Source organism: Sorex fumeus, unplaced genomic scaffold (genome assembly GCF_029834395.1).
Source record: "Sorex fumeus unplaced genomic scaffold, SorFum_2.1 ptg000128l, whole genome shotgun sequence".
NCBI classification, from domain to species: domain Eukaryota; kingdom Metazoa; phylum Chordata; class Mammalia; order Eulipotyphla; family Soricidae; genus Sorex; species Sorex fumeus.
This window is the reverse complement of record NW_026606185.1, coordinates 37,652,367-37,665,997: the sequence shown is the minus strand read 5'-3', so window position 1 is coordinate 37,665,997 and position 13,631 is coordinate 37,652,367. Positions and strand designations below refer to the sequence as shown.

The 13,631-nt window shown below is 40.4% G+C and overlaps 1 protein-coding gene across 3 annotated transcripts in view; it reads right to left on the bottom strand.

Annotated features, from left to right (window-relative positions):
* Positions 1 to 13,631, bottom strand: part of DTNA (dystrobrevin alpha) — a 356,746-nt gene that overhangs the window by 51,192 nt on the left and 291,923 nt on the right. For 2 of the 3 annotated variants that reach the window (XM_056138272.1, XM_056138273.1), the window contains exons 11-12: positions 12,745 to 12,869; positions 4,987 to 5,070 (exon numbers count right to left, since the gene is read on the bottom strand). In XM_056138272.1, the coding sequence (XP_055994247.1) occupies positions 4,987 to 5,070; positions 12,745 to 12,869 (209 nt within the window). Of the gene's footprint in view, positions 1 to 3,201; positions 3,485 to 4,986; positions 5,071 to 12,744; positions 12,870 to 13,631 lie in introns of those variants that run through there. The other variant, XM_056138274.1, reaches the window with a different exon arrangement.

The following is a 13,631-nucleotide window of genomic DNA, read 5'->3' as shown; positions in this document are numbered from 1 at the left end:
TATATATATTAATAATCACAAAGACTAAATGTAAAATTATATCTAACCTATGTACAAATTAAATACAGGCATTTTTACATTTTTATTGATTTCAATGGACAAACTTCTATGGTATTTGGACTTGAGGTCTAACCTAAATTTGACTCTCCCCTTAATTTAGTGTCAATGTGAGTAAATTTTTCTTCTCACTATTATAATTACATATGTAGTTAGTAACGAGGGGATCAAAGTAAATTAAATACAATAAAGAGTCCACAAGTTCTTATGAGATAATTTCTTGAAAAGTTCTGTTTCCCTTTCCATTTCAAACTTTTAATATTTTTTATGAACTGTCACTGTCACTGTCCTCCTGTTGTTCATTGATTTTCTCGAGTGGACTCAGTAATATCTCCATTGTGAGACTTGTTGTTACTGTGTTTAGCATACTGAATATAAAACATAAAAATATTTTCCACAACAAATCAGAAAACAAACAAAAATGGTTTAGTGTTTCAGTGTTAGAATTAGCTATCATCAACTCAGGATTGCAAGCAACTTAACCCATGTTAAGAAAATAACGATTCCAAGGTCAGAGTTGATGTTATGTGGGAACAACATTGTAAATGTGGTGAATCAAGTCATATTAACCATATTTTGTCAATATGATGCTATTAAAAAAGTTCGTTGAGTACAGACTGTACACAGACCACAACTATAAAAACTCCAATAAGACAACAAGAGTTGTCAAATCAAAGAAGACAGGCAACAGGCTTTAATTATGAATGACCATAAAAATTAAGGACATTATAAGAGTTGAGCATGAAAACCAGTTTAACGCAAGCTAGAGAAAGAAATCTAGCATGTTAGTAGAGCTATGAGAATACATTAAATAATTTTCTGTAGATAATGATTATTTCAAAGTTTATGGTATTTCAGACTGCATGCTCAGAAAGTATGGAGTATGAAGAAATAGCCATAAAATAAATTTTACTGGGTTGATTTATACAGTTATCTATTCTTTGAAAAAAAAATCCATTTTTTCCAAGGCTAATTTTTTCTGAGTCAGAGACTGAATTATATGCATCAATTTTATTTCTAGTCACATTTGATTATTAAAACATAAATAATTAAAATTTAATTTGGATAATTAAAACCTTAAGTAATATTAATATTTTAAAAACCTGGATTATTAGTTAAAGGGCATTTGGGTAAGCAAGGTGTTTGAAAGATCACCTTTTTAAAGATTTAGCCTTTCTGTGGCTGAAAACCCAAAATAACCACTGATTAAACAATTAGCCAACAAAAATAACTCACAAATGCTACTCCACTAGAAAGAATCAGGATTTGGGAAGTGCGTGAGATAGGCTCAGTAGTGCATATGGGGCAGGCACATTACCTAATATAGTATTAGGAGTTAACAGAATGTTATTGTGACAAACCATAAAATTATTATTGCTAATGAAGAACACAGTCATAACTAAAGGTGGTTATTTTTATATAGGAAAGGACTGGTTAACTCACACACACCAAAGATTTTGGGCAAAACAATTCAGATTTTTTCAAGGATAATTTGTCAATAGGATAACAAATACTTAAGAAGAACAATGGTGTGGGCCCTGAAGGAGAGAAAGGAGTTTGTGGACTTTGCAATAATATTTTAAGTAATGATAGGCTTAGATAATGATTCTTCTTCATCATTTATTGCCTGCGGAGTTCTCTTCCTAGTGTTGCTGAGGGATTTCCTTTGATCCAGCTGTATTTTTCTAATAAATTTATGAATTTATAAGAAGATGATCTTGATTTAGGGATATAGTTATGAAGAAAATAAAAGAGCGAATGGATCCATAAATTCTGTTATTTGAACCATACTGTACCAAAAATGCTAAGTAGCAATGAACATAAACAAATACACACAGATACATACTTGCAGGAAGATGTCTACAATATAAAGACTGAAAGTCGAGGCTAAATACAATCACTGGTTGGCAAATTTTCCCACTTTCTTGATTTAAGTTTTAGGTTTTATTCATCTTTAAAGGGAAAAATGAGACAGTGTAGGAGTGAGAGGAGGGACACACATTTTTGGTGACTTCCAATGATCAGAAGAAAAGGACCTTTAATTTATGACAACATTGGAATGATGGCTTTCTACCAACCTTAGTGTATCGACACAGGCAAGAAAATGTAAAAAAATTATGTGTGGTTTCAGTAATCAAACCCAGGGTCTTACACATGCAAGGCAGGAGATCTAGCACTGATCCATATCCCTGTCCCCTCTGACATGGTTAGGAAATAAGCAAAGGATCACTGCCAGCATTATCAAGTGATAGAAACAAAGCAACAAAGCATCAATCTCATGAGATTGGGTTTGAAACCCCTACTTCAAAGGAATCAGACTTGAGGAAGAAATTGGACAGAATGGTTTAAATCTGCATTTCTTCTACTGAAATATAGTCTAGCCATGCAACATCGTCTTCCCATTAGTGCTAAAAGTCATTCTAAGAGGCTCATTGATTCATGAGACTGAAAATTCACCATTTGGGGTCCTGTAAATTGCAGGAGGGTAGAAACTTATTCAAAGAAGAAGATAGTTTGATATCTGTCACATGTGATATTATGGGATCAATAAAATATGTGAGAGAGAGGAAAGCTGGGATGTTTAGTTCAAACTGGAGATTCTTAATAGGATATCTAAAACACAGAACCAACAAAACTGAAAATATGAGATCCCAAACACAACAGTCAAACTTAAAAATGTACCTGTCAAGGAGGCAGGCTGGGGAGTGAGAAAAAAACTGGGGATATTGGTGGAGGGAAGTTGACACGAGTACTGGGGTTGGTGTTAAAATTGTACGCCTGAAACCCAAATGAATAACTTTGTTAATCATGGTGCCTCAATAAAAATAATGAAAGTCAGAAATTCCATGAAACCTCAGAAGACTTCTGTTGTCACTAAAATATATTACAGAAATGTGGGAGGAAGTAAGTGTTGGATCAGGCAAATTAGGAGTCTAACTACAGAAGTACCACTATCATTAGTGATCTATAGCTGAGGTACTGACCATGCTTCATATCAAACCAATTGACAAACAACTTAATGAGAGACTGCTCCTAGGTCACTAGGCTGGCTGCACTAATCTCAGGTAACCTGAGGAAATCAAACAACAAGACCTCATTAAACTTTCCATGGACAGAGCAAGACCCACTCAGAGAGGAGAGATGTTCAGTGAACACAGCTTTATTGAACAACACCCTTAAAGACAGAGACTGGAGGTCAAGCTCAATGATGATAGGAGGAAATGCAAACTTGAAACGTCTATGTGGTTCACAAGGATTGTCCCAAAGCACTTAAAATGGGAAAAGGGAGGAAAAGATTATATTTTGGATTCATGGGGACCATACAACCCTGGAGGAAGTGGAACAGCACAAAGGATTATAGGAATATTCTAGAGTAGAGGAAGTCATGTTATCCATCTAGACGCATCCACCATAAGCACCGTCCGAGCTGAAATGATATAAAATGATCTTCAGTAAGGATGGGGTCTCTCTCTGCTTGGTATTTGCAGAAAGCAGAGCTTCCTAGTAAAAAGCACCACAGTGTTCTTAACATCACGCCAGATCATCATGGGACAGAGGCACAGGCCCATGTTTCTTATAAATTCTGAAGTTTATGGTTTTGCTTTAAGAAAGATGGCTGTATTTGCTGGGAATTTCTGAAAAGGAGTGCCAGAAGAGACACAACGAGGAGCTAAACTATTTCATTGTGAATCTTCTGTAGTTCAATTCTTTCCTAATTGTACTTGCTTAAATTATATGAAAGAAAAACCATGAACAATCACATTTTGTTTATTCTACTAATTACAATTATATCTTCACTTCAGATTCCTGCCAATGGGCAAACGTGGGTGCTTAAGGGAAAAAACCTGCAGTGTTTTGAGTTTCAGTGTTTTCAAATCCTTATGAAAATGTACCAGGATATTACAGTGAAACGGATGCCTTAGAAACCTGAGGGAAAATACTGATTATGTTCTTTATGTGAAACATGAGGATTTTTCCTGTGAAAGGCATTTGAAATCTTATGTTCAATGACTCACATCAATTTTTCTTACCTTGTGTCTGCTTTCCTGCAAACCTCCTACATATATTTATAAAGTAAATTTCTAGTGCTTTTCTCATGATATTTGATCAAAAGATTTGGAGAACCTCTTAACTCCTACATATTTATCATGCTAGCTTTCATCTGCTTCACTTGTTCTTTGCTCGCGTGGGAGTGGATCTTGTGCAAAAGATGACATGCATATAGACTTTCTAAAAGTTTTTATTACCCATAAAATTTCTTATGTGGAAAGTGCATTTCCAAGTCTGATCTTCCACCTCTAGCCTCAGGAAAGAACTTCAGAATTTACCAAAAAGAGGGTCCTTGTGGGCCGGGGAAATAGTACAGTGGGTCAGGGTCTTTTTGCCTTGCATGAAGCTGAGTTGTGATCCCTGTCATCTTATATGGTCACCCCAGATCCCTGCCAGGAGTGATCCCTGAGCACAATGCCAGGAGTAAGCCTTGAGTTCACTGAGTTCGCTTAGTGTGGCCCAAAGACCAAAACCAAAAAGGTTTTTTTTAAAAAAAATATATATATACAGAAATTTTATATTATGAGAGGTCAATGGACCATTTTCAGTGCTGTCAAAGTGTCTCTCTGAGACCATGCCTTTGTGCTAGTAGTAAGTTTAATCTACCCAAACTACAAATACAAGGAATATTTAAAGTTTACAGAAGAGCTATTAATCCCAAGAGCCATCCCAGGTCTCATCAAACACATCCAAAACAATGCAACTGAAAAATTGTGACAGAAATTTTCAAACTAGTCTCCAACAATAATCTTCTGGATTTGACTAGAATGAGTTTACTGAAATAAACCCAGACCTCTGATATGCAAAGCATGCACTCAAGTCCACTGAGCTATGTCTATAGTCCAGAGAGAATTCATTTTATAATGGAATTGGACTTACCTCCTGGTAATAAAAGGACTTCCTGAGGAGGGGACAGAGTGAGAGAACAAGGTGTCATTCATGCTGGTTACAGGTCTGGGAGGCCTACAAAGAACAGTGAGGACAGAAAGTTAAGTCAATGAGTTAAAAACTGTCCACCTTTCCTCAAGAAAAGGAGTGGGGGAAAGTCACAGCTCTATTTTCCCTAGCTCAGAAATAAACTTTCTGTTTTTCAATTCAATTGCTTAATTTTTCTTTGGGAGCTAGTGTTGGTCATAAGAATGAACATGATATGACTCAGGTTTTAAAATATTAACATAGCATTAAAAATTCTATAGAAATTTTTGACTTTTAATACATGGTACTGTGTCCTAAGATTTTTAAAGACCTACTATTTTAGGGGGTGAGATAAAAATAGTATGTAAATTTTCACTTAATCACTTAACTTCCCGTTAGTCGTCGATTTGCTCGAGCGGGTGCCAGTAACATCTCCATTTGTCCCTGTCGCGTGCTAGTGTAGCCCAATGGCATCTGTTCACTCCGGGAACATGAAGGGCCTCAAACCGATCGTTCACGATCTTGACGAAGAAGTCTGAGCATCTGGTAGGTGGGCGGCCACGCGGTCTTTTGACATCCCGTGGAATCCAGTCGGTAACAGCTCTAGTCCAGTGGTCGTCTTTAAATCTCATTACGTGACCAGCCCATCTGATTTTCGACACCTTGGCAAATGAGACAGTGCCCCTGATTCTTGATCGTCGACGGATGTCAGAACTCCGGATTCTTTCTCTCATTTGAGCGAAACGTGATATTCCAAGCATAGCTCTTTCAATTCTTCTTTGGGAGACCCGAATAGCGTTCTCATCTTGTTTGCATAGGGCCCAGGTCTCTGAGGCATATGTTAATGCAGGAAGAACAGTAGAATCAAAGAGATGTGCCCGGAGCCGGAGATTCTTCGTCCTCTTAGCTATTTCTTCCACGTTCTTGAAGGCGTTCCAAGCCGCTCTCTTCCTCCTGCGCAGTTCGGGTGCCAGGTCATTTGTCATGTTGAACTCTCGACCTAGGTACACATAGCTGTTGCATTCGGAGATGGTCGTTCCATTGAGAGCGAATGGGGCGTCAGGAATGAGGCTGTTTCTCATAAACATTGTCTTCCTAAGATTCAGCTGTAGTCCGACCTTTCCACACTCACGGTCAAAGTCGGCCAGCATTTGTGCCGCTTGGCTGATGTTTGGTGTTATTAAAACAATGTCATCAGCAAAGCGGAGGTGGTGTAGTTGCCGACCATCTATCTTCACTCCCATTCCTTCCCATTCCAGTCCTCGCATGATGTTCTCGAGGGTGGCACTGAAGAGTTTCGGTGAAATGGTATCACCCTGCCACACTCCTCTCTTGACATCAACGATCACTTCTTTGTAGAATGGTGATATCCTGGTAGTGAATCCGCAATACAGCTCACGGAGGATCCTGATGTATTGGGCTTGAATGCTCTGATTGGCTAGGGCTTCAATGACCACATCCGTCTCAACAGAATCAAAGGCCTTCTTTAAATCGATGAACGTTAAACAGAGCGGCATCTTGAACTCCTGAGAAACCGCAATGAGCTTGGTTATCCTGTGGATATGCGGATAAGCGGAACTCTCTGAGACCTTGGACTCCAGGCTCGGCGGACCCAGGGACAGAGCTTCTCTGCTTGCTCCCACCAACCACAGCCGTCACCACACTCCAGGACGCTTTCCGGACCCGCGTGGCAGCTCTGGCCGAGACTCACGCACGACTGAAGACCCACAGAACAAGATAAGCGGAACTCTCTGAGACCTTGGACTCCAGGCTCGGCGGACCCAGGGACAGAGCTTCTCAACTTGCTCCCACCAACCACAGGTGACAAAGGGATTCTAATCAGGAGCCCCACCCTACCCTGCCCTGTCTGCTTCCATCAACCACCCAGGGATCGAATTGTGCACAGGAGACCCACCCTACCCAGATAAATACCCCACTGGCAGACTTCCACTATCGACACTACTTCCACTACCCAGCTGTCGCCACACTCCAGGACACTTTCTGGACCCGCGCGGCCGCTTCTTCCAGAATTGTCGTACCATATTTGATAGGGTTCAAATATGGTAACACCTACAAGGGTGATTAGAGATCGCCCCAAAAGCCTCTATTCGTCTCGGAAAGACTGGCAAGCTACCGAGAGTATTCCGCCCGCACGGAAGAGCCTGGCAAGCTATCCGTTGTGTATTCGATATGCCAAAACCAGTAACTACAACTGGTCTCATTCACCTGACACTGAAGGCTTCACCGACATGGCAGCACTGAGAAGGATGAGAAAGGAGAGGCCGACAAAAATCTCAAGGCCGACCTAGGCTGCCACAACGAAGGAAGACAAAAATGATCGTCTGTACTTTCAATGCACTTACACTAGCATTAGATGCATCCATCAAGGACCTGATGGTACAAGTGCGAATGATCAAGTACGACATCATTGGTCTGACCGAGACAAGAAGGCACGAATCTCACCATGCCGTTTTCAACACTGGAGAAGAATTGTTCCTCGGAACATGCGATAAAAGAGGTGTTGGAGGCGTCGGTGTCCTTGTCAACACAAACTTGGCCAAGAGCATTGATTCATTCGAATGCCTAACAACCCAAATCGGACATTTACATTTGAGTAGATGTTGCTCACTGCCTGCAGTTTCTATCTTCATTGTCTACGCACCAACATCTCATTATGATGAAAGAGAAATTGAGAAGTTCTACATGGAGCTAGAGAAGTACTATAAAGAAGACCACACCTTCTACAAGATCATTGTGGGTGATTTTAATGCCAAGATGGGACCGAGAAGATCAGCTGAAGAACTTCACATCGGGACCCATGGCCTAGAATGGAACGAACAGGGTGAGAGACCGTCCGAGTTCATCATGTAGACCAAGACCATTCATGGTAACTCACAGTTCCAGAAGGCAGAATCTAAACGTTGGACATGGGAGTCTCCCGGTGGACGTTTCCACAACGAAATAGACCACATCATATTCAATCGATGGTTTTGCCTGACTGATGTCGCTGTTGTCCCAAAATTTCGAACGGGATTGGACCACCATCTCCTTCGTGCAAAATTCTACTTCACAGAGCGAGGAGAAAGGGCTGCAAAGTTCTAAAAGAGAACTCCCAGAATGACCACCAACTGGGAACTCTTTGGTACTATTGCGGCAACTTGAGAAGATGCCATTGTTGACAACATTGACGAGGAATATGATCGACTGGTTCAGCACCTCCATGAATGTGCGAGGAACGCCAAGAGAGAGATAGCCACAAAAAATCGCCTATCTTTGAAAACTCTTGAGCTAATTCGCCAGCGTGGTTTGGCGCATGCCTCAGGCAACCGCAAGCTAATGTCCGAGCTCGCAAAGCAGTGCAGAGATGCTATCAAGGAAGACCTCAAAGAGAGAAGAGCAGAAGTACTGGTAGATGCGGCAGAAGCTGGGAAAAGTATTCGTAACGGCCGACTGTCCTTCGCCAACTACAAGACCAAGATGACTGCCCTCCGATGTCCTGATGGATCCATCACATCCTCCAGAACGGCAATGGAGAAGATTATCCATGACTTCTACTCAAATCTCTTCGATAGCCATGTCCACTTGTCGACATACCAAATTCCACAGGATGGATATGTCGTTCCCAACCTTCTCCCTTCCAAAATCCGACACGCCATCTCATCGGTAAAGAAACAAACAGCACCCAGCCCAGACAAGGTCAGACCTGAACACCTGAAAAACCTGCCATTAGTACTCATCAATACACTGGCTCGGCTCTTCACTTGCTACCTGTCTGAATGCAAGGTTCCGTCCCAATGGAAAACCAGCAGGACCATACTACTGTTCAAGAAGGGAGACATCCATGACATTGGCAACTATTGCCCGATCTGCCTATTGTCTGTCATCTACAAGTTGTTCACTCGAGTCATCCTAAATAGGATTGGCAGAACACTAGATGAAGGACAACCATGCGAGCAAGCAGGGTTCCGCAAAGGATTCAGCACCATCTACCATATCCACACGATAACCAAGCTCATTGAGGTTTCTCAGGAGTTCATGATGTAAATTTTCATTCACTATAAATATGAAACCCTGTTTTCAAAGCTTTGATATAAGATTTTTCTGTGCTATCTCTTTGATATGAGACTTGTTTAAAACAATTTTTTGTGAACATCTTTCCTTTATGTGAAGGATGCTAAACTTTATGGGTCTTCTGTGAAATTTGATGCTAGGGGGCTAGATTCAGAATGATGAACAAAATGATATATTTTCAATGAGACTTCTCAAAAAGTTGAAAATACTAAAACTGAACAGCATGCTTGTTTTTATTTTGTATTTTTATAAAATCTTCCTTTCTTTGACTCTATCTCTAAGAAATTAAAGGGGATCCAGAATGTTTTTTAACTGGTCTGCCAAGTTTACTGAACTTTGTTCCTGAAAAATTTAAATTCCTGTTTCTTTTTTTTTGGGGGGGGGTGCTTTTTGGAGTCACAGCCAGCATTGCTCAGGGGTTACTCCTGGCTCTGCACTCAGTAGTTACTCCTGGGATTACTTGGGAGACCTTATGAAATGCTGGGAAACAAACCTGGGTGGAAGGCCCTAACTGCTGTACTATTGCTTCAGCTCCCCAAATTGCTGTTTTTAGTAAATGTTTTAAGTTCATCATGGTCCTGTTGAATTTTGGACCCTAAATGTGTAACTTGACATTGCATGGTGATTTTCAAAGGGACTAAATATTCTATTGTGTTTTGAAATCAAACAACAGATTATCTAATAAATAAGTTACATTGGGATTTTAAACACATTTATACTTATAAAAATAAATAGTTCCACAGATAAAAACAAAACTTTGTGCAAAGTGTTCATTCTAGACACGAGAATTCCTCTTGTGTTTAGCTTAAGGAAGAATTTGTTGTAAACTAATTTCATACCACTCAGTTATTTGTTTCTCATAATCACTTAAAGTTAGGACAATGTCTATAGGAGTACCATGGGAACTGCTGAACTACTTACCAAGTATCACTTTAGGCAGCAAAAAATGGAACAGAATACAGACTTAATCATGGTCATAGTTACAATCAGTACAATAATTAAGAATATATGCCCAAATACCAAAATGTCACCACCTAATAATCTTTAGCTAAAATTGACAACTCCATGAACAACTTGTTTAAATTAAAAAAAATCCCCTCCCCAACCTGATAACCAAACTACATGAATATATGTGCAAAGCAATTGCATTTGAAGGAAGAAACAAGTAGAGAAAAATGCCTCAAGCTAACTATTGAAAAAATGCTTTTGAAACACTGGCCATTTTGCACCTAGAATTTCTTACTTTTCATTTCAATAGTGAGAAACACTTTGTACAACCTGCATTCTAAAATTAAGACCGTGGGGCCAGGGAAATAGCTCAAAGGACTAAAGCACTTGTGGGTGCCCCTGGCACATTGTGACCCTTCAGACAATCCTTTATCAAAACTCTGATGTGCCTCAGAACTGCAAGGCCTGAGAAGTGTTGCATTTTTCCGGGCCAGAGCACTGCACCAGCTCACTTGTGCAACCATGCTGAATATCTCTAGGTGTGGTCTCAGGGATCTGAGTACTGCCTGGGAGGGCCTGGGGGAGAATAAAGACCTTTACCCTGAAAAAATATATTATGAGAGTGTAGATCAGTGTTTTGATTCTGAAATATTTTGACTTTGAACTAATTTTGAAAATATAATAAAATATATAAAACTTTTCTCAGGTACATGGTATCTTAAATTTTAAAGGGATTCTGAAACTCTTTGTGGAACCCAAACTGGGCAGATACTGCCTCTTAGTCCAGTGAGAAACAACATGCTGTATCCTATTGCTACTATAGGCTAAATCATTATTTTTTACTCATTAGAAGGGAGAAGCATGCTGAAAGTAGACTATAGACCAAACATGATTGCCACTCAATGCCTCTCTTACAAACTACAGAACCCAAGAGAGAGAGAGAGAGAGAGAGAGAGAGAGAGAGAGAGAGAGAGAGAGAGAGAGAGAGCAAAAGGGAATGCCCTGCCACAGAGGCAGGGTTGATGGGGGGAATTGGGGGTGGGAGGGATGCTGGGACCTGTGATGGTGGAGGATGGGCGCTGGTGGAGGGATGGGTACTTGATCATTGTATAACTGAAACCCAAGCACAAAAATTTGTAAGTCTATAACAGTACATCGTGGTGTTTCACTAATTAAAATAAAATAAAAGTTCATATAGAAAAAAAAGAAATAACTTGCTAGCCCCCCCTTCCCCTCCCCGTCCACACACACACCCACAGACAAAGATCTGAACATTGAGTACAAAGTCCTGTGCTGGGAACCTCTGCAGTGTGACAGTCACTGACATGGCCTCATCTCCTAGTTCTGTCTCAGAATTGGGGCAGTGGTTTCCTTCCATTTCATTGCAAAGCTCTCTGGGCCATCCCATTCATAGCCCCTCTCTACCAGATGCCACAGCTTGAATTGAATGTGGTTGTATTGGTTAGGTTCTTACTGCCTTAGAGAGCAGCTTAAAAAAGCAGCATAGAATTCTCTCAAGTAGTTTCGTTCACTTATTAGTGACTCAGTGTTCTTTGGCTCTGGGTAGGGAAGTTGGAAACTTAAAGAAGTCATATGAGGTCACTTCGGCAAGCCGTTGGTCCTTTGGGACACTCAGATTTATTTTTCCTTGGTTTATTTTAAGGTTAATATTTGGGGGACGGGGGAAAGTTCCAAAAATAAGATAAGCACATTCTACAGAATCGGTTTACATTAGTTATTTTTTGGGTTTTGGATTTTGGTTTGGGGGGCCACACCCAAGTGTAATTGGGATTACTTCTGGTTCTGTGCTCAGGGATCACTCCTGTTGGAGCTTGGGAGACCAGGTATGATACCAAGAATCGAACCTTGGTGTGTAGCATGCAACACTATCTCTCTAGTTCCCTACATTATTCCCTTGGGGGTGTAGTTCAGCACCAATAGGGCTCAGTTTAGCATCAACAGCGGGATTCTTAAGTATATATGGTAGAGAATTCTAAAAGCAACACTGGAGGAAACTGATGCTTTATATGCTTTATATATATACATACATATATGCTTTATGTATAAAAGGAATATTTATACAAAGCACACTTTTCGGGGGCAAGGAGAAAGGGATCCTCTTAAGCTACGTTCACTGGGACCACTCACAGCAATTCATGGTTCAGTGCTAGGGCCAGAGGATGTGGTGCTGTTTGGATCCTCCCAGGGCCACGGACCATGGGGTCTTACACATTCAAGGCATTGTACTCTCCCACTGAATTATATCTCCAAGCCCGCAGTGTTCAATGTTCATTTTTGGAGGATGTGCTGAATTTTCCCACCAATCCCTCTCTTCAACCTCCCCTTCTACAAACCATGATTCTTTTTAAGTTACAGAGGTTGAGATCAAACAGCAGGGCATAGAAGAACAATGTGCTTTACCCATCACCAGCGTAATACTCCACTAATATCTCCATTTTATAAGTATGTTTTCTTATGTTTTCCACCCAGTTGATTTATATAACTTGTACCACACCCTCCAATGAATCCTGGCAAAAGTATTATATACCTACCACTAGAGAGAAAAAATTATGACATGGCTTTCAGTCTTTTGAATTAAAATGTTGTCCTTGTCAAATGATATGAAATTGCCTTTGTACAGATCTGGAAATGTATCTCTGAAAAAAATAAAATAGCTCTCATTTGGAAGGCAGAGTAACTCACACAATGTGGGCCAGGTTGAGCGGTTTCTCAGGCTGGTCAGGGAACATGGGGTGCAAAGGTTCACGGCTAGAAGCACAGCTTAGAGACTTGCTTAATGCATTCGTTAACTTCTTAGCAGGTGATTTCTGAAAAGAAGAAGAAAATAGATGTGAGTAGGAACAGGGCCTCCATACTGCCCAGAATCTGGCTTCTCGGTGTCTACCCACAAAACACAAAAACATTCATTTGAAATGATATATGCACTGAATATATATATATATATATTTATTTATTTATTCACTACATTAGTACAATGGATAGCATACGGAATTAATCTAGGTGTCTAATGACAGATGAGTGGATAATGAAGGCATGGTCTATAGACACAATGGAACATTATGCAGTCCCAAGGAATGATGAAGTCATTAAAGTTGCAGCAACTTGGATGGGACTGGAGGATATCATGTAAAGTGAAATAAATCAGAAGGAAAAGGTCAAACACCAAATGATGTCGCTATCTGTTGGTATATAAAATAACATGGCAAAAGAACACAAGATACCAAAGTGATGCCAACCCTTGATCCTAGATCAAAGTAATAAAAAGCATGTAAGAATAGAAGTGGAGGAAGGAAGTAAGAAGAAACAGATACAATCCAATAGGGGACAGGATCATGGGATCCTGGGCACCATTGATGGTGTAGAGGTCACTGTCACTGTCCTCCCATTGATCCTCGATTGCTCAAGCGGGCACCAGTATAACGTCTCTATTGTGAGACTTGTTGTTAATGTTTTTGGCATATTGAATATGCCATGGGGAGCTTGACAGGCTCTGTTGTGCAGGCGAGATACTCTTGGTAGCTTGCCAGGCTCTCAGAGAGGGACGGAGGAATCGAACCCGGGTCAGCTGC